The 23,754-nt window shown below is 47.0% G+C and overlaps 1 protein-coding gene across 1 annotated transcript in view; it reads left to right on the forward strand.

The window, feature by feature from the left end:
- The window catches only part of ADAMTS19 (ADAM metallopeptidase with thrombospondin type 1 motif 19), a 503,101-nt gene that overhangs the window by 382,804 nt on the left and 96,543 nt on the right, over positions 1-23,754 (forward strand). Inside the window, exons 11-12 of the mRNA XM_086963564.1 lie at positions 20,869-21,073; positions 23,485-23,637. Of these exons, the coding sequence (XP_086819690.1) occupies positions 20,869-21,073; positions 23,485-23,637 (358 nt within the window). The remainder of the gene's footprint in view (positions 1-20,868; positions 21,074-23,484; positions 23,638-23,754) is intronic.

The following is a 23,754-nucleotide window of genomic DNA, read 5'->3' on the forward strand; positions in this document are numbered from 1 at the left end:
TATAATATACAGTAAGTGGGCATGCCTTTGGTCTGCCTAGGGAAGTAGCATGCTTAGTGGTGTCCAACAAAATTGGCTGGAAGAACTTATCATGCAGCAAAAACCTGGAAATATCAAGGGCTATTACTGTGTTATAAGCATGCGCGATTGCTAGTGGTCATTGAGACAACAATTGTGGGGAGAAAAACAGTCTTGAAACCTTTCTTTGTGAAGTTCAGAAAAGGACACTAGGTGGAGTCAGTGTATTAATAACTAACCCTTAGCGTGAACCATAACACACTAGTGCTGCCGAATTTTGAAGCAACCTTACCCGTATGTTATACTCGGGAGACTTCCTCGAGCTGACCGGGTGGGGCCAGAGCTTGGTGGAGACCACCTGTTAGGAGGAAGTACCACCGCCATGTTAATGGTTGGCGGTCAATGCGTGTCCCCATTTAGCCGTTTAGAGCTCGGTCCAACCGCGGCGTTCAGAAGGAGGCGCACGCGGAGGCGCAGAAAGAAACAAATTTGCCTTACCTTGGCTTGCCTGGCGTAGGGCTTCTAGTCACCTACCCTTCCCACTGCGGACGGTCCCGCTGGTCAGTCGGTACAACTTCAGCGTCCCGGGCGCTCTGCTTATGACCCGTGTGTGTGGCCAGTGTAATGGGCGTGGCCCGGGCGTGTTACCAGGCAACGAGAGGTCGATCACGGACACAGAAAACTCACTCGCTCAGTCTCCGGGGAGGCGGCGAGGTAACCGACTCATGCTTGTTGCCAGGCACTGTGATGCCGGTAGTAAACATCGAAGACGACCTCGCGTCCTAGCGAGAAGTGTTGAATTGTGAGTGCCATCTTGGAAGGGGGTGGGAGTGGGAATCAGCAACATGGTGGTAGTTATGCTGGGGTGCTAGTGATGAGCCCTCTGCGGACCCGTGTGAGGGGGCAATAGATATTAGGATCATTCTGCTCAATAGCTATGGGCAATACCCGGCATAGTCAGGACAATGCAGTCCATCGATCAGCTATCTAGTGAGCATAGTCCATGGCACCGCATCGTTGAGACCGTGTTCAGCTGTGTGTAGACGGTGTACCCATCTCTGCTCCAATCTGAAGAGGGACTGTTGATTCATACCGGGTTGGCATTCTAGAACTGTCCACTGTATGTCCTCAGGGGTATGTTTATGTTCCTTACAATGTTCGTAGAGCCCGGTGTGTGTTTTGGAGCATCGAATGTTACTGTTGTGCTCCATTATACGATGTTTCACCGGGCGCATTGTCATTCCGATATAGAGCATTCTGCAGGGGCACACCAAGATATATATACATCTCGAGCTGTTACAGTTGGTGTGTTTATGGAAAGTCCAGGTGAAATCTCCTGGGAGTTCGATTGTTCTGCCTTGGATGGTTTGGGGGCACACCACACAGGAACCACATTTGTAGTGTCCAGTGACAGGGGGAAGGTCCCAAAGGGTCCTGACTGGTCGGGTTTGTGATTTCTTTGGGCGAGTGTGGATCAATGTGTCCTTAAGGTTGGCAGTCCTTTTGAAAGCAAACCATGGTCGTGCAAGTTCCATCCCAGTGGAGTTCAGAATACCCCAATGTGTCATCACGGTTTTCTTAATAAATGACGAATGCCTGGTGTAGGAAGTGACACAGGTGATGGTGTCATCTGGTTCTTTGGGGTGGGCCTCTAAAAGGGCATCCCTATTGTTGTTCAATGCTCGTTTGTACGATTTCTTCAACAACCGGGTGGGATACCCTCTGTCCTGGAGTTTATGTTGTAGGGTCTGGGCCTCTTGTCTGAAGTCTTGGACAGAGCTACAGTTTCTCCGAATCCTAAGAAATTGCCCAAAGGGCAGATTATCTCGCAGAGCTTTGGTGTGGTGGCTTTGAGAGAGTAGTAAGCTATTTCTGTCAGTGTCCTTTTTGTATAGCTTGGTGGTTATTGCTTCAGGTTCGAGATTGATGGTTAGATCGAGGAATGGTATGGATGCCTCCGAGATGGTTCCAGTAAATTTAAGGAAGGGGTCTTGTAAATTAATCCATTCACAAAAGGCTACACAGCTAGGACGGTCCCCTTTCCAAAAGACCAGGATGTCGTCGATAAAACGACGCCAGAGAGTTAGATTCTCTCGGTACGGGTTGTGCTCCGGAGGGTAGATGTACCTCTTTTCGAATGAAGCCATGTAGATGCAGGCCAGGCTCGGCGCAAAGGTAGAACCCATGGAAGTCCCCCGGACTTGATGGTATAACTGGGACTCGTACCTGAAGAAGTTCTCGGTCAGGGCGATATGGGCCAGTTCCATAATGAATGTTATTGGTGTTGGGGACAGCCATTCCTCTTCTCGCATCAACGAATCCACTGCTTCCAGGGTTGCTTGTTGCGGGATATTAGTGTATAATGCCTCCACGTCGAGGGTAAGAAGCAAGTCAGTATCTTCTCTGCCATCTATGTCTGCAATTAGACGGAGTACATCCCTGGTATCTTGCAGGTAGGATGGTATCTGTTTGACGTAAGGTTGGAAGAACGCATCACAAAATTGTGAGAGTGGTTCTAGTAGGGATCCAATTCCAGAGACAATTGGTCTCCCTGGAACAGGAGACGTGCCCTTGTGTATTTTCGGGAGAGTATAGAAGTAGGGGGTAACAGGATCCGGGGTGACCAAGAAATCTGCTTCCTTTCTACTGATCCACTCATTAGTCTCTCCCTCAATAACAAGGCCCATGATGGTGGTTGTCAATCTTTTGGTTGGGTCCTCCATGAGAGGTCTGTAATGATTGGTATTCGCCAGTTGTCTTCTGCACTCACGATCATAGTCTTCGTAGTTCTGTATGACCGTGGCGCCCCCCTTATCTGCTTGTTTGATGACGATCGACTCGTCTTGGCCCAGTGTTTTAGCTGCTAGTCGTTCTGCATTGGACAGATTGTGGAAGGTTTTCTTCGAGGGTATGTCACGCATGCTCCTCAGGACCGCCCGCTCAAAAGTCAGGACTTCGGGTGGTACCATCCCGTCACTGGGGGTGAAGGTGGAGGGTTTTCTCAGACCTGTATCAAGATCCGGGAGCTCAGGTTGGTTTGCAAAGAATGCCCGGAGACGGATTTTCCTAAAGAATTGTTTCAGTTCGATCATCTCTTGGAATGTGTCAGGGGTCGGTGTAGGCACAAAACCAAGACCTTTCTCCAGTACTCGTGTCTCGGTTGGTGTCAGGATTCTCTTTGACAGATTGACAACTAAGCTCGTCTCCCCCTGGATGTCGTGCTCCTGGTCTCCATCGCTGCTGGTGCTGGTGTCTGGTCCTGCCACTGTACACCCTTTTGCCCGCCTCGCTTTCGCCCTCTTCCTCTGCCCCAGCCTCTGCCGTGAAAAGGTGGCGGATTGGGGGGGTAGAATTGCGGGGGGCCCTGTGGGTAGAAGGGGTACTGCCAGGGGGGTGCCATCTGTGGTGGCCCATGGAAGGCTGGGCCTTGATAATAGCCTTGTTGCCATGTCCGCGGTGGTCGGGGATTTTTCGGTGGGAATCCCCCACTGGAATCACTACTATCCGATCCACGTCTGGTATCGCTCCCTGAGTTATCATCAGAGGAGTAGGTCTTCTTTTTCCCGTTGTAATCTTCCTTCAAGTAGGGGTAGGCTTTTTCTTTTACAAATTTCGCAATATCTTTCTCGAGTTTAGTTGTTTTTTGTTTCAGTAAAAACTCGTGGTGATCCGCCATTTCTTGATTTATTTCCGAGAGTTTGGTCGTGAACGCTGTTTTGTTGTTCTTGGATATGGTGGTTTTCATAGTAGCTTCCATGGCGGAGATCTTCTCTTGTAATGCATCCGATAGACGCTTCGCCGTTTGGCTGATGAGGAAGAGGAGATCCTTGGTGCATTTCCACGAAACTTGACACCACTCTAACTTGAACCTTTTGTCGTCCAGAAATAGTCTCGGAATTATGTTCACTATCAAACCTTGTGGGGCTATGTTGCTCCTCAAGTATTCAGTCATCATGATTCCATGAATGGTAATCCTGATGAGTTCCTTTTTCATTTCCGATAATGTGGTCCATTCATCGGAGGAAGCACCGGATGATGTAGTGGGGGGATTTGTAAGGAGAGATGGCGTCGATCTTAGGGCATCGGCTATGGTGTCTTCATTGAAACTGAGCCCAGGGACGTCCTCCATGGTCGTATACGTGCCGGATGCGGTGCCAAGGATGTCTGCCGGCCAGAGTCAGGTTATCGTCAAGATCAATGTGATTCTCCCACTCAGAATGCTGTCTCAAGGTGGTCCAACGCGGCGAGTAAATTATTCGCCAATTGGTAACCTATGAACGAAGGGGTTCCCGTGCACAGGGCACGCAGAGAATTGTATCAACAAGGGGGAACACGGGGTTAGGACAATTATTAAGGGGGTCCAATGTATGTGTCCTGGAAAGACTATCAACAAAAAGAAATACAGAGTTCCCCGGTTGCAGCCAACTACGGGACTGTCATAGGCCTCTCTCTTGTCAGATCAAAAAAGGGGGGGGAAAAAAAGAGGGGAGTGTTGTCAAAGCCACCACACCAAAGCTCTGCGAGATAATCTGCCCTTTGGGCAATTTCTTAGGATTCGGAGAAACTGTAGCTCTGTCCAAGACTTCAGACAAGAGGCCCAGACCCTACAACATAAACTCCAGGACAGAGGGTATCCCACCCGGTTGTTGAAGAAATCGTACAAACGAGCATTGAACAACAATAGGGATGCCCTTTTAGAGGCCCACCCCAAAGAACCAGATGACACCATCACCTGTGTCACTTCCTACACCAGGCATTCGTCATTTATTAAGAAAACCGTGATGACACATTGGGGTATTCTGAACTCCACTGGGATGGAACTTGCACGACCACGGTTTGCTTTCAAAAGGACTGCCAACCTTAAGGACACATTGATCCACACTCGCCCAAAGAAATCACAAACCCGACCAGTCAGGACCCTTTGGGACCTTCCCCCTGTCACTGGACACTACAAATGTGGTTCCTGTGTGGTGTGCCCCCAAACCATCCAAGGCAGAACAATCGAACTCCCAGGAGATTTCACCTGGACTTTCCATAAACACACCAACTGTAACAGCTCGAGATGTATATATATCTTGGTGTGCCCCTGCAGAATGCTCTATATCGGAATGACAATGCGCCCGGTGAAACATCGTATAATGGAGCACAACAGTAACATTCGATGCTCCAAAACACACACCGGGCTCTACGAACATTGTAAGGAACATAAACATACCCCTGAGGACATACAGTGGACAGTTCTAGAATGCCAACCCGGTATGAATCAACAGTCCCTCTTCAGATTGGAGCAGAGATGGGTACACCGTCTACACACAGCTGAACACGGTCTCAACGATGCGGTGCCATGGACTATGCTCACTAGATAGCTGATCGATGGACTGCATTGTCCTGACTATGCCGGGTATTGCCCATAGCTATTGAGCAGAATGATCCTAATATCTATTGCCCCCTCACACGGGTCCGCAGAGGGCTCATCACTAGCACCCCAGCATAACTACCACCATGTTGCTGATTCCCACTCCCACCCCCTTCCAAGATGGCACTCACAATTCAACACTTCTCGCTAGGACGCGAGGTCGTCTTCGATGTTTACTACCGGCATCACAGTGCCTGGCAACAAGCATGAGTCGGTTACCTCGCCGCCTCCCCGGAGACTGAGCGAGTGAGTTTTCTGTGTCCGTGATCGACCTCTCGTTGCCTGGTAACACGCCCGGGCCACGCCCATTACACTGGCCACACACACGGGTCATAAGCAGAGCGCCCGGGACGCTGAAGTTGTACCGACTGACCAGCGGGACCGTCCGCAGTGGGAAGGGTAGGTGACTAGAAGCCCTACGCCAGGCAAGCCAAGGTAAGGCAAATTTGTTTCTTTCTGCGCCTCCGCGTGCGCCTCCTTCTGAACGCCGCGGTTGGACCGAGCTCTAAACGGCTAAATGGGGACACGCATTGACCGCCAACCATTAACATGGCGGTGGTACTTCCTCCTAACAGGTGGTCTCCACCAAGCTCTGGCCCCACCCGGTCAGCTCGAGGAAGTCTCCCGAGTATAACATACGGGTAAGGTTGCTTCAAAATTCGGCAGCACTAGTGTGTTATGGTTCACGCTAAGGGTTAGTTATTAATACACTGACTCCACCTAGTGTCCTTTTCTGAACTTCACAAAGAAAGGTTTCAAGACTGTTTTTCTCCCCACAATTGTTGTCTCAATGACCACTAGCAATCGCGCATGCTTATAACACAGTAATAGCCCTTGATATTTCCAGGTTTTTGCTGCATGATAAGTTCTTCCAGCCAATTTTGTTGGACACCACTAAGCATGCTACTTCCCTAGGCAGACCAAAGGCATGCCCACTTACTGTATATTATAACAGTCACAAAAACGCGAGTGTTTCCACGTTTTTCTACAATGACTTTTTGGCCTCTCCTTGACAGTACACTTCTCTCTTCTCTTTCCCATGCAGTTCTGGGAAGGGTCCGAGGAAGGACTGCCATACGACACCTACCAGGTCGTATACTGGGCCCCCTGATCACTGGGGTGCCCTTGCAAATTATATGAGCACTCTTTGGTCCTGAAGAATTGCTTCAAAAGCAAGAAACATGTTGACCACTCACTCACCAAGGGTTGAATGAGGCTAACTTCCTTGATTGTTCTGCCTCGATACCCCTTGTATTTTTAATAGAGCAGTGAGCCATACCATTAAAAAAAACCAATTTTTGGACTCTACTGACTCTTTTTATTCACCCACGCTCACTTTTGCACAACTACATATTACCTCCTTGTATAGTCCCCATACATCCACACACCCTTTGGCGAAGGAATAGAAGATCCCCGCCAAAGAGCAACATCTATTGTTGCCCGACAGGCATTGCACTGCCAGCCTGTCGCAGGGGCAGGGTACCAATGATGACGCTGGACGATCACCGGGTGGGATTACAAATGTAGTCCAACCGGCGACCTGTGTGAGGTACCCCTAAAATTCCGAGAGAGGGTTCACAACACTCCCCTCTTTTTTTCCCCCCCCTTTTTTGATCTGACAAGAGAGAGGCCTATGACAGTCCCGTAGTTGGCTGCAACCGGGGAACTCTGTATTTCTTTTTGTTGATAGTCTTTCCAGGACACATACATTGGACCCCCTTAATAATTGTCCTAACCCCGTGTTCCCCCTTGTTGATACAAAAAAAAGCAATGCTAAGCAACATACATCAGCGTGTCCTGCTGGGCATTACTACCTTTAGGGTGCCATGTGGCCCGCGCAGCAAGCATATACAGAGTCGCACCTTAGTCCAATAGTTGGTGATAATGATCAGAGTCAATCAGGTTCCAGCTCAGTTTGGGCCAATAAGTATTCACGTAGGGGAGCCCATATGTCTCTCGGACGGGAGGATCGAGGTAGTTCCTCCGCATACAGCTCAAGTTGATCCCTGCAGTATACCATGTCCGTGAGCCATTTGTCTGTCTTTGGAAATAGTTTACTGTCCCACGTGAACAAGGTTAGTCTCTTTGCCAGAAGTAAAGCTAATTGTACAAATCTCCCCAGTACCCCCCTCAGATTTGGGCCATGGCCTAGCAGCCACAATGCAGGTGTATTACTTAATACCAACCCTGTCATTTCAGTAAGCAGAGCTAACACTTTCTCCCAGTATTGAAAGACTCGCTGACACTGCCATGCCATATGGACAAAGCCCGCCTCCCCCATCCCGCACCTCTTGCAATCAGCAGTCGCCCTCAAGCCAATCCTCCACAGCTTATAAGGAGTGTGATAAGTTTGATGCAGAAATTTGAGGTGTATGATGCGGAGGTTGCTGTTGGACGTCAATCGACCCGTTATCGTACAGACTTTAGTCCAGTCATCCTCTGTCATGGGAGGGTTGATGTCAGTATTCCAGCGTGTCAGACAGGGGGCTGAATTATATGGCGTGTCCTTCTGTACAGCTCTGTACAACATAGTGACCAGCTTCTACTTCGTCGGGGCCGTAATGACTAATTGTAGAGCGGATAGAGTCTCGGGTTCCTCTGTGAAGCATGGTTAATGTTCCTTCATTGCGTGCTGCAGCCTATAGCACGTAAATTGGAACAACAGCGTAGGATTCTGAATATAAGCTAGGTCATCTTCCGCAAGGTATGCACCCTCTGGGAATAGATCGCTCATGAGCATGATACCTACATCTCTAAGCGCCTTAACGGACCCCCGGTCACTAGAACCGACAAAGCTGCGTGTCCTTCTATGGGCAATGCAGGCATACAGGGGAAGCTTACGGGTACGACGGCCAATTACCTGCCATGCCGCCACTGTTGTGTCAAGTCTGTTAATCTCTACCTTGGGAAGGTGTCGGAGAGTATGCATCAGAATACTGCGTAGAGGGACGGGGTGGGCATCTCCCGCTTCAACCGCGACATGTGGAATAAAATCGTGTGGCTTATACCAGTAAAAGGCGTAGTGAGCCTGACAGCACTAATAATATATATATAAAAAACTGGTGCATTAAATCCCCCTCTGTCATAGGTTAAAGATAAAGTCCTTCAGCTTATTTGCGGCGGTTTGGCACGCCACACAAGCCTTAACAGCTGAGTCTGTAGCGTTTAAAAAAATGTAAAGTAAGAGGGACAGGCACACTACAAAAGAGATATAAAAATTTGGGTAGAGTTTCCATTTTTATGATGGAGATACGGTCCGCCAGGGAAAGTGGAAGACACCGCCACCTGTCAACCTCCTCTACCAGTGCTGTGTAGGCAGCGCCATAGTTTGCAGTAATCACTATCTGAGGATCCCTATGTATCCACACCCTTAAGTACTTGACAGGGTCCGCAGACCAGACCAACGGGTACTCCACCGGAGGGGGGGGGAGTGATTTCCGTCAAAGGGATAATTACGCATTTGTCCCAGTTGATGTGCAAACCGGAAAATAGGCCAAATTTAACGTATTCACGCAGGATAGGGGACAAGTAAGTGTGCGGTTCCCGAACATACAGGACCATATCATCTGCGTATAATGAGATCCCCACTGGGAGTTTTTTTTAATTTATTGCCAATTATTGCCAATTTGATAGTTTCAGCGTATATGGGGTCAAGTAGTGATCCTGCCCTGAAGCGCCAATTAAATGGTTTGCGCGGGCTGTGCGGGATGTGTAATGTTAGGGCCACCGGGTTAAGATCCGATAGTGTTCTGAGGATATTGCGAACATCCATGACCCAATGATGTGCTCCCTCGCTCAGGAGCCAATAGTCTAGGCGGGACCAGCCCTTTGTCACCGGTGTGATGTGGGTCCCCCCCAGTACCCCCGCATTTCTGTGCCTCCATGCATCCAGCGATTCAGAAAAGGGGGTGGTGATGGACAGAGTATCTGAATTAAGCAGAACACTCCTACCCAGTCCAAAGATCAGGGCTTGATCCATCACCGTTTTTTAGCTCACTGCACCATCCCAGCTCAGAACCTGGCTACATGCAAATTAGTCTGTCCCTGGCCCAGTGCATCATTGGAACAGGGCAGACCAAACTACCAAGCCAATTCTTATACTGGGAAGGAAACAAGCTTCCGGGGACCGGTTTCTGGCATTTCAGTCGTCTTATGCATCCAGCAGCCCAAACTCCTGCATACCATCCCTCACACATTGAGCGACCCGTGCCATCCTAACACTCTGCGGGTTAGATTTATCAGTGGTGGGATCAAGATACACGTTGAGGTCTCCCCCTATTATGATTTCAATCTCAGGCCAGTCTCGTAGCACCCTGAACATGTTTAAGTAGGTTGTCGTGTCATTCACCACCGGGCCATATATATTCACTATGGTCACCAGTGCATTACCTAATTTACCCATCACCATTACCCAGCGGCCTTCCTGATCAGTATGTGCGTTAATAGCCATGAAGGCCACTCCCTTTTTGACCAGTAGGAGTACCCCCCTAGCAATAGAGAAGTAAGAGGAAGCCAAACGGTAGGCTGCCCAGCGTCTGGCCACCCTGTCCTCCGTCGCCTTGGTCAGGGACGTTTCCTGCAAAAGCGCCAGGTGCACATTATGTCTGTCCAGTTGAGCCAACACTTGTCTAGTTTTTTGTGGTGTGTTGAGCCCCCTGACGTTCCAGGTCAGGCAGTTATATGTGGACCCCGTCATGTGACTCTGAATCTGAATCAGAATCTGATATGAGTGCACAATCTACCAGCATTGGAATGACCCAGGCAGTCACAACAGTAGAGAAGGAGAATCCATGTAACGAATGACATTGGCAAATAACAATCAGAACTAATCCCCCCCTCCCACTTCAGCATACCGAACCTGATAAAGACAGAGCCCTCGAATAGTACCCACAACACCCCCAACAATTGTATACACCAGTCACCCATTGGGGGTCGTGTTGTCTGTTGCCACTCCCAGGTGTAGTAGGGAGTGGTGCCACCCATGATGTACTGTTACCCCCCCAACCCATGTACTAACATGTATCACAGTAAGAGCAGCACAGTAAATTGCTTAAATCAAAAATAATACACATATACCAGGACCATCAATTCACTTCCCCCCATCTAGAGCACTGTCGGCCCAACTAGTGGCCACGTTATACCCCCTTACAGTTCACTCAACCCTGTCTGATGTCTGGGAGGCGGGTGAGCGATGTCTTTGGCGTCGCAGTGTCCGTGCATGTTCCATCGCATGCTTGGGTTGGGTGAAGATTTTGCCGTTTTCCATGGTGCCAATACGTAAGCGCGCTGGGTATTGCATTGCATATGGAATTTGTTCTTTCTGGAGGCGTTTCCTAACTGCCTGAAATTCCTTACGCGCTGCTTGTACGTTGGCCGTGAAATCCGGGTAGAAAGGTAAGGCGTTGCCCTGGTAGGTTATAGAGCCCTTCATTCTGGTAGTGCACAGTACAGTGTCCCGATCTCAAAAATTTAACAGCCGGGCAATGATGGGCCTAGGGGGTGCTCCCGCCGGTGGTCGCCCTGCAAGTGAGCGGTGCGCTCGTTCGATGGCAAGTAATGGTGATAGTTCTTCTTTTCCGCAGATGTCTCGAAGCATCCCCTCGACGTACTCCTCTAGACGCCCCACATTTGTGGATTCTGGCAGGCCTAAGATACGTATGTTGTTGCGGCGCGAGCGCGCTTCAATGTCTCCGTTCTTGGCCTGTATAATATCTAGTAATTTGGAGATATCAGAGGTCTTCTTCGCCACCTGTTGGAGAACCTCTTCTGCATCCGATATTCGCTGTTCTGCCCCTCCTATACACGTCGCCGGTTTGTCTAATTTGGTCGAAAAAAGGTTGATTCTACCGTTCAGCACCTCAATCTTGCCGTCTATTGCTTGCAGGCTCGCTTGAATGGCTGCCAAGGATTTCTCAAGCGTACTGGAATAGTGCGCTGGTGCCTCCAGTTCTGAATCCAACGTCGCAGCTTGGCCAGGCTTAGTCCCCTTAAGCAGGTCAAATGTCAGCTGGGGCTGGGTCTTGTCAGGCTTGCCCATATCTCCAGCAGCGTGTCGCTAACCCCAGTGAATTGCGCCGGTGATTCCCTCCGATAAAGTGTCCCTGAGAACTCTAGGCACTCGCCCTCTGTATCAAATTCAACGGTTGGAATTCACTGTCCTGTGATGGGCCGACTCGCAGTTCCCCCGCGGTGGCGGTTCTCGCTAGCCGTGACTTAACATAGCCCCCGAGGCACAAGTATGTAGAGTGGAATGGGCAGCTTTGATGTACCACTCAGTAGGGGCTGTCTCCTGCTTGGGCTCCCCATATTTATGCAGCCTATCTGGATGATAGTGCAGGCTGTGCAACGAACTTGCCAATACTCTGTGGCAGGTGGGCGCAATCGCAGGGGGGTATTAGAGCAAGCACTCACCAGTCCCTGAGGTTAATGTCCGCAATGTAAAATGGCGGCCCACGTTGTGCCAGTCAGTGTGTTCCCAGCTGTGTTCGAGAAGCAGCTGTCGCAGAGTGCTGCACCTGGAGCTTAAGGTGCAGGCCCACGCAGCCCGCGTGTGGACCCAGTCCAATGGTGGGAGTGGGATAGGGGGGTGCAGTCTGGTCCCCGCACCCACGTGCCCCGCGATGTCTCTCCATCCCCACACAGTGCGCTCAAAGGGCAATGTCCAGCGTGAGTGCTGCTTACCTCAGTGAAACTTTCGTGGTTGGTGGGGGGCCGGCGTACACAAATTGCAGCAGTCAAGGGCGGCACAGCGCTTCGCGGCCCACTCCTCACCTTGGGGATGGACGCTTGCGTGCTCAGACACGCCCGGCGAGGTTACACCACTGCCGCTGGTTCCGCTGGCTGGCCACCGTCGCGGCCCCCACCTGCGCCTCCAGCTCCGCAGTGACCGCCTCGGCCGCCCCCAGCTCCGGCGGCAGAATCGGTCAGGATTGCAGCGTAGATCAAGCTGCTCAGCGGGCGAGTATCCCCGCCGTTATGGATGATCCGCCATTAGCCGTCCACACTCAGCAGCCAGGGGGACTCGGGCAGCCCGGTTCCGAGCCCGTATTTACTGTCGCTACATATCTCCAGAAAGCTCTTTGAGTCAGGATGGCGTTACCGGCCAGAAAACACCAGTTTGTCGAGTCTGGGGAAAGGATAACTGCAGGATGTCATAGGGTGGCAGGCAGAGCTACACTAGTGTGCGGCCATTTTGCCGAGCCTCAAACCACGCCCCCAATATATGAAATCCAAGTTAAGACAGCTGTTGTCTTCTTGTGTGTCCACCCTCCGTGCATGCGGACCTCAATTTTAGAGACAGGTTCATGCACATGCGATGTGGCACCACCCATCAGTATCCCTTCACAGTAGATTTCCCATCCATGTTACATTCAAGAATGGGGCTAAGGGCAGTAAAGGTGCTTGTCTCTTAGAACATGATGCTGTACGGCAGCTAGGTCAATATCCTATCCATGCAGGGAGATCCGTTTGAAATATGTGTAGCTAATGTAGAACATTGTCCCAGTAAGAAGCTGTGGGAACCCTGTGCAGTCCTCGGGTTTCCTCTTGCTGAAGCACTAATGATTCAGCTCTGCCCCATTTAGACATCGCTGGGCATCAGTGCCTCCACCAGGGTAACTTGTTGGCTTTCCAGTACATGGCAATGGACCTGTGGACTCTGAACAGCGCTTGGTCTATGAAATGGTTCATGGTGCTCCCTGCCTTGCTGCACCTAAACAATCCCAAGACTCCACTCACCATGGTGTATAGGTCAAAGTCCTATGATTCCACTTAGTGCGTCCAGAACCTCATGCCATTTGCTGCTACTGGGCAAATCCAGAACATATGCACCTATCAGCCTCTAATATCTGACACCGGGGCAAATTAGAGGCAGACCCAAATATTTTGTGTAATCATGCCGGGGTTTGATAGGCCCTGTGAAATATCTTATGTTGGATGTATTGAAACTTGGCATTGCAGGAATGTTTGTGCGGAAATGTTAGTACTCTGTCCCAATCCATTTGTGTCAAGTCCCGGCCTATGTCTCGCTCCCAGCTCCTACGGTTGGCAGTAGGGGATCTTGAGAAGTGTGTGCCAGAGCTCAAGTGAGTCAGGTGAAAAGCCGGCGACCCTTGTCTATAGCTTGTAAGCAGGGCCGGACTGGGAACCAAAACCGGCCCTGGCAAAGTGCTCGGCCGTCCCCCCCACCGGGGTGTTGTGGGTGTCGCTGAGCTTTGCCAGGGCCGGTTTTCGGCCGATTTTGTTACAGGGCCGATTTTGCAGGTATGCTGCAAAACCGGCCCTGTAACAAAAATGGCACCCAGGGGCTCCAAACCGGCCCCCCACCCGTGCTGCGCACTTGGGCATTGGCCGTTGCCCCCTACGGCCTGTCCGGCCCTGCGTGTAAGGTGCTGACCAGCGGGTGTTGTTCCAGTTCTGTGTCGACAATCTGCCACAGTCGATCCATCTTCACCAGCAATCAAGCATAAACCAGTAAAGTGGCATGCTGATAATCCACAGTCAGTCTGTAGTTGCTCAAAAGAGATAAGCACAGCGTTTTGAAACAGAGCACCTAGGGTGTCCCCTCTGGCTGCTTCTCTTCACCTGGAAAAAGGAGAACTTGTGCACCTCTGGAGTACGCCAATGCCTTTCCTCTGTATTCGCCTGGCTAGCCAAATCATGCCTCAAATGCAACGAGGATAAAACAGAAATCCTGCTCTACGGCCAATTCCCCAGTGACTTTAAGGAGTCCATCTGGCCCGGTGAATCAACATGCCCTAAGGAAGAGAACGGGATTGCCAAGAACCTGGGAATTTGGTTCGGAGCCGACTTATGTTTTCGCGACCAGATTTCACACTTGGCTGGAACGTGCTTTGGAACTCTGACCACTCTTCGCAAGTTCTTTCCCCTCCTTCCTCAATCGGCGAAAGAAACGGTTGCCAGGGCTCTGGTACTCTCCCGGCTGGACTACTCAAACGCCCTCTATTTAGGGGCTCCTGACTATATGATCAGAAAGCTACAGGTTGTCCAGAATGCCACAGTGAGACTCATTTTTAACATCCCCAGGAGACTCAGCGTTCGCAAACAGCTGAAGGATCTTCACTGGCTCCCTGTGGCACAACGAGTGCGCTTTAAAACTTTGGTCATCGTCTACAAAGCCCTCAATGGACCGTGCCCTTCTTATCTAGCCAAAAGGTTCACACCCTACCTCCCAACCCATCAGCTGCGATCCACCTCCAAAAAGCAGGTGGTCATCCCCAGATTTAGAAGAGTCCGCCTGGGCGGACAATCCCTCACGGTAAAGGGAGCTCAAATGTGGAACGCCCTGCCAGACGCTCTTAGACACGCTCCCAATCTGACCAATTTTAAAAAACTGCTTAAAACTCACCTCTTTCAAACTCATGAATAGCTTACTTCTTTCCCACTCTGTTTCAGTGTCTCTCCCGCGCCAGGACAGTCTTGACTATCGGAGCGTGTTACACAACCACATATAACATAACATGTCGTCAGCCCTTTCCTCCCAAGCAGGTCCTGGTTGTGTGGTTATAGTGTATAATTTAATGTGATGTTTTTAAGTGGACCAATGTGTGAAATGTAATTTTTGGAATGTTAGCTTTGCCACTTCTTTCTGGTGGGTTGTGCAGTGCAACTTTTTCTGTGGATTCTAGGAAGGTTTTCAACAGGCTTCTCTTGGTAAAGCATGTGCAGTGTGTGAAAAAGAAGGAGTAACATTCGGGGAGAAATGACAGGTTTTACTAGATTTCAAACAAGAGCAGCTAATGAGGAGAGAAGTCACTTGGATGAACATAGAAGGAGGATATATTCCCTGGTGCACTTTTATGTAATAGTTCTTTAAGAAGGAGACCAAGATCTTAGGAGAGCTCCCAATATCCAATCACCATCCTTCCAAGTCCTGCCTGGCAGCACAATCCAGACTCACCTGTCAGGGCCCCCAGTGGTGCTGACTTGGTGGGACCCCTCTGAACTCCCCTATGGCTACTCAGGATCACCGGGCCACTTTCCAATGATTTTCATATAGGGACTGAGAGCATCAAGATAGCAGCCGGAGTGATCGAAGGCAATGGCTGACAGGGAAAACTTCAGACCATCTGTGCCTTGCTGCCACTACTGCCCGGTAACTACCTTGCAGATGCCTCCAATCGTGAGAGGGAGTGTGGTTCCTTTCGCTCACACAGACAGAGGTAGGGGTCCGTTGCTGGGGCCTGAGCTAGTACTTATCCTCCCCCCTCCTCCCATCGACATTGTCTGCCTCTATGGAGGCTGTGTACACAACCAAACTGTTTCTCCTTCTGGGCCTGGAGCTGGGAGTGGCAAGCGGGGTAAACCTGCATTGGGACCTCACTGATTACCATACAGATCTGCCGGGGGTGCCATTGGGACAAACTGCGTGACTTGAGCTGGCGCCCTATTTCAGACACCTGCTCCACTGTTGCTTTGGGCCGAGGAGACTGCCCCCAATTCTCTGTGTCCTCTTCTCCTTCTGGTGGCCCATCTCTCTTTGTGCCTGGCTATGGGCCGTGACAAACCCTGTCTCTCCTTGGGTGCTCAAACTGAAAGGAACCAATGCACCACATTGATCCCTGAGACTAGAGGTGCGTCTGGGGACTCTTTCGCCATGTCCACAACACTAACACCTGTTAACCTATCAGTTATCCTCAATGCAATTCAGGCTTCCAGAGAGGCGATGGAGGCTAAAGGGGAGGGTGTACGTGTTGATTTTTCTCTTCTGCGCCAAGACCTCCGTAGAGTGGCTGAAAGGGTCAAGAAAGCTGAAACGTGGATCTCGACAACTGAGGACGATGTGGATACTCTTACACGCCAAATCTCTGAACTGAAGTCTTCAATTGTAGTCCGTACTGAAAAGGCTGAGGATGCTGAAAACGCTCTAGATGGAACAACTTACTCCAGAATGGGTGGAATGATCCAGAATGGACAATACTTTGGAGGATTGGTTCTGCTCTTGGGTGCGGCTATGTGATGGCATAGATCTGGTGCACAGATATCCCAACTAGACAGAACTCTTTTCATTATCTTGGGGTTCACAGCTCTTGTCTTCCAGACTTGGCCTGGTGTCTTGATTTTCGTCCTCTTCAATTGACAATGGATTAAAGACTTATGTAAATGGAGCCGTCTCCCTTAAAACCCAATGGGGCGCATTGCATTATTTAAAATGATGTGCTCGCCTCAATACCTCTATGTCCCGGCGAATTATTCCTACCTAATTCCTCGGGCATGGTTCTGCTCCCTCACCTCAAAGCTAACCTCTTTTATTTGGGCAAGTGGGTGTCATTGAGTGGCCTTTGCATCAGCCAGGTAGTCGCCATTTGACAGGGTCTTGGTGCCTCAGACCTCTACGCCTACTATCTTGCTGCTCATCTGGTACCGGAGAATGAGTGTGTCACTGGGGGTTGGGATGACCATGCCTATCAATTTGAATAGGGGCAGACTAGTTGTACACACTTCCAAGCCCCAAATGCTTATTTCCTTCACATGGCATGGCCCTGCCCCCTGCTCTTCTGGGAGGGTGCGACATGGGAGATCTCTGTGGTCCTTGGATCATAACATTAAATCGGTTCCCCGAGAGGTGTTACTGGGACTATTGGAGGGAATTGGTGAATCCCATGTTGAGAGGAGAGTTATTAGGGTGGTGTCCCTAGTGGGCAAAAGAGACATTGCTCACTGCTGAAGATGAGGTGGAAGGGTGTTCGCCAAAAGGACCAATTTAAGAGGCCCATGGTGCCCTCAAAAACATGAAAAGATAAGGGGAAATGGTGTTCCAATTATGGACTGCTTTTGTAAAGTTACATTGTGGTCGTGGGACCGCCATTGCCCTTTGATCGAATCCTGTGAAATGTTTTTTCATGAGTGTAGCGCTATGTGGATGCAGTTGTGATTACTAAATATAATAATATTTGGTTATTAAAATAAATATTTCTCTTTAAAGTAAACATGCTAAATCATGTGTTTTGATAAGCCATACTTACTGTATACATACTAGACCAAGTTTAATGTATATCTGCAGTTTATCAAAAGACAGTCATCTCAGTATCGGAAAACACCACATATTTCACGCATCTATCTATAAATTGGAATGTATGGTATCGAAATTCCATTCTCAAAGTTTCCACTAACGTGTGTTCCTGTGTGCAGAAACGGGGAATGTGAATTTCTCATAATCGGTGTGCATATCAATGTTCTGTTATTGGGTTATGTTTTTAAATTCAAGGATTTGTTTCAGTAGCTGAATTGTTCGGTCTTAAAAACGTCAAGAATGAATTGCTATAAGCAAAAAGTATTTGTCCTCGTTCCACGATCCTGATTTTACATTTTCACTATTTTTTTTTCTCCAAAGTCAGGCAGGTCTTTGCCAAGTTTATTAAGACACATCTGGATTGGCCAAGAAATACACTGCAATGGACTTTTACTGTACACGTTCATTAGATGACTACCAATGGCCTCTCTGAATTGATAAGTCATTCAAAATCTAAAAGACTCTCTCATGAGAAACGCCAACCCCTACAACTTGTGCACATAGGGGGTGAAGGCTCATTTACTAATGGGCAATTTAACCAGCTCTTGGATAAAAATATGTATGAATGAATTCAATTATTGCACAGCTATTCAGAAACTATTCGATTTAAATATAAGAATTCAATATTTAAAATAACAAAGGGGCATATTATCAAGGGGGTTTATCTCCGCTTTTTTTACTTTAAAAGCCAATAAAGCGGAGATAAAATTATCTCCCTATTACCTAGCTGTCGCTAACACCAGTTAGCGACAGCTAGTAGGAGATAGCGACCATCTTGGGCCCCACTTTGCATGTCAGTGATATTTATCACTAATGACATGCAAAGTGGGCGTGCCAAGGATTTTGCGACTGGAAACAGTCGCTAACATCGCTATCTCCTATTACCAACTTTTGGCGATATTCGCGCTAAGAGCCTTAACTCGGTAATGCATGAATATCGCGGACTTTTCAGCGATATACATGCATTGCGGCCGATTTTTATCGCATTTGCGATAAACCTTGGTAATACTAAGGTTTATCTGCGATAACAATCGCCCCAAAGTGAGTAAAAGTGGAAACATTAAATCTAGATGGTTTGGTCGATAGAAGAGTTGGCATTCACCTTTAATACTTTAGTGGCCATGTCAAAATACTTGAAAAAGATTGGCTTTAGCTGAGGGGGTGGTTTGATCAGTCAGGCGTAAACAGCAGTGTAATTGAACAGATATTAGTAGTAGAGAATAAGGTTTTAGTAAATGATGGCATGTATCCAATAAACTGACAAAGACACAGAATATGAGATAGGTTTTCGCTCCAGCCTCCCCAAGAGTTAGCAGTCACTAGACATCCTTTTGTCGGACCACACGTGTCTGAATTCAATCAGTGGAATCAACATTAACCTGAATCTAAAGAATTTACGCAGAGTATCTTTTGAAGGGAACAGAGAAAAAGAGGCCTCGGATTTCCAGTCAGTGTGGGCATGTTGAGTGTACTTTGCTTTGTTACAATAACATTGTGAGGCAACATCCTGTGAGTAGGAAGACAGGTGCTAAGTCCTTTTGGCAATGTGTTTAAAAGGCAAGTAATTTGGAATGTCACTTTAGAGGCAGGGAAGATCAATGCTGTAAATATAATCCCCTAGATCTCTGCTTTCACTGAGTCTTCCAAGGCTCACCTAGCTGCGTGACAAAGCTCGTCTTTGTTGCTATCGCTTGCCTGGTCAAACCAAATTCAAATCTAAGCCAATGGTGTTTTGTTAACTGAGGTAAAGTGAAGAGATCCCTAAATACAGCGGCGGTTGATAGGGAATGGGGCGGGTGGCCTTAGGAGAGGTAGAAAATAAAAAAAGAGAAATACAACTTACCTGCAGTCACGTCGCAACCACCACCTCTCCACTGTCCCAGGAAACACCCGGGCTCTCCTAAGCCAATCAAAACGCGGCTCTGCAGGTTTGTGATCAGTTTGAGAACCGAGGTTAGGCTCTCAGATGTGGACAGGGACCATGCGCCTGTCCCTCACTGGGCTGTGCATTACAGCCTGACAGCCGCGGGCCATGCAGGTAAGAGTGGAGTGGCCGGGTGGAGGGGGGGATTTCGACCGACAATGACGATAGATGTATTCTTTATTTAAATGTCCCTGCATAGGCCGCTGCTGCAGCCTGCTGGGTAAGATGCAAACTGCTCAGGACTGTTTCCAAACAATCCTGTGTACTTTTGGAGTAGATGCCAGTCCTCTCGCAGGGCTCCTGCTCTGGCCAGCCCACCCCTCCCCGCACCTAGGAACGGAAAAATCAAATGATATTAACGTTCAGTTATTATAATTTTCTTTTTCCTCTTCACTGCTCTCAAAGCAGTAGGGCGATGCTCTGCCGCCTTAGCGTATGAGCCGCAACTGATGATAAATAGGGTATATTGGGCAAGGTTCAGCCAGGTAGCAAATTTGACTGGCGAGCACTCATGCGAACAGGTTAAAGCCGATCGGAATTTTTCATGAGTGATTGAATTATTCATTATACTTTCAGTAGAGTAACTGGGGACTTGACTGTAAATTTTGCATTTATCGAAAATTTGAGCAGATGCTGTGTGCTTCCACTTAGTATAATGGTATTTCTCACTGCCTTCTTATTTCAGCCTCTCGATAAGAGTAATATAAGATATCAATGTAAATCACATACTTAACGACACCCTGGCAACCAACATAGAGGCATTATATTGGCATCAAGACAGTCTGACAAGTGAAAATCGTACACATTATTTCATTTATTGATGTATTCTTTATAGAACTAATATACATATTCATTTGGTTTTCTATTGTTCAAACGTTAATTCACCCATTCATTCAATCAATCCAGTAATTGTCATTCCAGCAGACTTGTAAATGATTCACAAATATCCAGTTCTAAGGCGATGATAGCACTATGAAACATGTTAAATTGTTGCACCAAGGGGTTACTAGATGTATTATTTATTTAGATTTTCTCATTTGTCATGAAAAGGTATTCACTAAAAGACTGTTTATGAACCGAATTAAGGGAGTGGTATGGCACAAAGATATAGATTAATTGAAGTAGCTCACCGTCCAACAGTAACCCAAGATATTCTACTACCAAGCATTTTAAAAAGGTTCAGAATGTACTATAAAAATCCTGCATATCATGCAGGGCCTGGCTGTCCAGTATGTCACAACAGCATTTACCATGTGGGGTGAACGCTAGGCGGTGGCCTTACACAAAAATACACACCTTTTCCCAATTCTAGTTGCCGCTCCCGCGATATATCTGGTTTGAACATTTTTGACGGGGCTAATTTTGGGTTCCTGCGCATACCAATCCACAATATCAAATATGCTATATAATAGGACATTTATTTTTCATGTAAGTACTGTAAAAGCTGAAGAATGAGATGTGTAACATGCTTGTTTGTAGATGGGTGATGACAGATTGGACGCCATGTTCTAGAACTTGTGGAAAAGGAACCCAAAGCCGACAAGTGGCCTGTACGCAACAACTCAGAAACACAACAATGATTCGCGCTCGTGAAAGGGATTGTCATGGACCTAAGCCTGCCTCTATGCAACGTTGTGAAGGACAGGAATGTATGACAGTATGGGAAGCTGGAGTGTGGTCGGAGGTGAAGTATATGGCATAATACTATTCCAATTTCTCTAAAATATAAAAACTAATGCATGAACACAAAGCCTGTTTGTTCAATCCATTATTAGACCTCCAAAGAAGCAAGCACAAGGAGAAAGGTTCTCATGCCAACACAGAGGTTTTATTTGCATTCCAAGTTATAATGCTGCTGAAGCCAGAATTGTTTTGTTTTACATTAAAACAATTTATAAGCTATCACAACATAAGACACTAAGATCCCTTTAGTTCTGCATGCTCATAGGAAATACTTCTCATTGCGTGTTTGTCTTGACTGTTGTTGCCATCACACAGTAGTTATGAGAGTTTGCAAGCCTGGGTTTTAGGGGTGTGTCTTCTTCATTATGTAATGCCAAAGACACCAAACAATCTGCAAAATTGAGCTAATCTTAGTTGCTGGAAAAGTGTTATCAGCTCCCTGATTCGCACAACAAGGATCTGCGGATCTTAGAGGTGAAAAGCGGGTCTTAAGGTATGGTTTGCAAAATTGGGGATTTGAAAGATGCAGGGTTTGCTGTGGGCAAGTAGAAAAGAACAACAACTTGATTGTCCTGTGAGTATTACCTAACACGCCCAATGGAATTATCCAACCTCACTGCTCCCCTAACTCTAGTTTTAAAAGGTTTAGGTTATTTTGCAATTATATTTGAAAAAAATAACATACTTCCAGTTAATATAAAATAAAATGGGTCAAGCAAAAGTGTAATTGAACATCAACCCTTAACCCTGAAAATTGGTTACACGTGGAGAATTTTCAGCAGTGTAAGTAGGGACAATGAGAGACTGTCTAGTGATGTATAGCTTCTGTACATTTCAGAGCATAACAAATAAGATTTAGTGAACCCATGCAAATGTAAGGGATAGATCTGCAAAGTGCATATTTATGTATTTGTAGAGGGATCTGCCCCTCAATGGCAAGAACATAAGATTTTTTCTAATTGCCTTACAATGGGGTCTGTATAGTCCGAAAAAAAGATCCGTCAGGGTAGAGACCTCCCTGTGGTAAAGCATATAGAAATGTAAAAAAGTGTATTAAACTTGAAACCCATTATCGAAAATATTTTTAGGTAAATATTAATGTAAAATAATGTTATGTATTTATTTTAAATAAACAACAAAATAAAAACTCAACAGCACTCTTAACTTAATTTGATATTAAATATTTAATTAATGTTATTATAATAAGTTAAAATAACATTTTTTTAAATATATTTGTATTGATTCTATACCATGAATTCAAAACAAACAAAGAGAGTCACAGTTATCAATCATTGTACAGCATAGTTATCTACCAATCAGGTGCAGTTACCAAGATAGGCCCCAACATTAGTCATTATCTTCCAAAGATTGTGCCATTCTCTGCTGCATCTCCATCTCCACTGTTGGGGAGGTACACAAATCCCCACGGTATTCATTCCACTTGCCCCATTTCTTGTCCCATTTCTTTGGGCAACCTCTGGACTTAAACACCTCCTTCTCAGCTATCATACACTTGTCTAGTTCCTTTGCCCATACCCTCGGAGACGGCTGATGTGCCAGTCCCCATTTCCTAGCAATCTCGCGTTTCATTGGAGTATATCCCAATTTGGTCAGCTGTTGTTCCACCTCTGTAAGGTCTGTCCCTTCCCAGACATTAAGTAGCCCAAGTTGTGGTGTGAGAGTAAGAAAATAAAAGTTTTTAAATAATTATTAAAATAAATCCTACCTGAAGTAAAATGTTTAGATTTACTCTTAAATATTCAAACTACACACAGATATGTATAGTTAATTTAAAATAATTTAATTTGTTTTCTAAATTAAAGTTATATATATTTTAAATTAAGAGTTATTAAAATGGTTATTATAAAATAATATTTCTCATTAAATTATGTTTTGAACATAAAATTCATTTAGAAATGTATTTAAAAAGTATAAATAAGTATTTTAAATGGAATTGACCATTATTACTTATAGGTCACTTTTTAGGTCCTTGACACCATTTCTTTTCATGTGAGGGTGTTGTAGTATCAGAGGTAGGCATGTGTGAAACTGGACCTACTACAGCTCCTTTTTGGCAGTAGTAACTTACACTTGGAAATTTGTCTTGAGGCATATAAATCTAAACGTTTGAGTCACTGTAGCACTCGTAAATGATGCAAAGTCAAAGCTGCTAAAGTAACCCAAAAGTGTACAAGTGTAAGTTACCTTTGTGAAGTTCTCCGTGGGTGTTTTCATAAACATTCCCAATGATTAAATACACACCATGTATGTATTGTGTGCCTAGCATTTGACAAGTTGCAAAGCTACAGGTTGATCTTACATAACCAAGAGTCCCGGTACTCCAAGATGTAGCTGCAATTATACTAAGTAATCACAGTGGATGATTAGTAATCCTTCTGTTTTTGTCTTTAGTGCTCTTTGAAATGTGGCAAGGGGGTACGGCACCGCACAGTCAGGTGCACTAATCCGCGGAAGAAATGCGTTTTGTCCACAAGGCCGAAAGAAATGGAGGACTGTGAAGATTACTCCAAATGTTTCATCTGGAGAATGGGAGACTGGTCCAAGGTAATCTTCAGCAGTCTTTGATTGGAAAGATAATTTGATTTGGAACCCTGACAGTACGCTGTATAGTTCCACGTGGATTTGTTGCCTTTTGAGTGCTAACTCGAAATGAACCTTACC

The sequence above is a fragment of the Lissotriton vulgaris genome, chromosome 3_1 (genome assembly GCF_964263255.1).
Source record: "Lissotriton vulgaris chromosome 3_1, aLisVul1.2, whole genome shotgun sequence".
In the NCBI taxonomy this organism is placed as follows: domain Eukaryota; kingdom Metazoa; phylum Chordata; class Amphibia; order Caudata; family Salamandridae; genus Lissotriton; species Lissotriton vulgaris.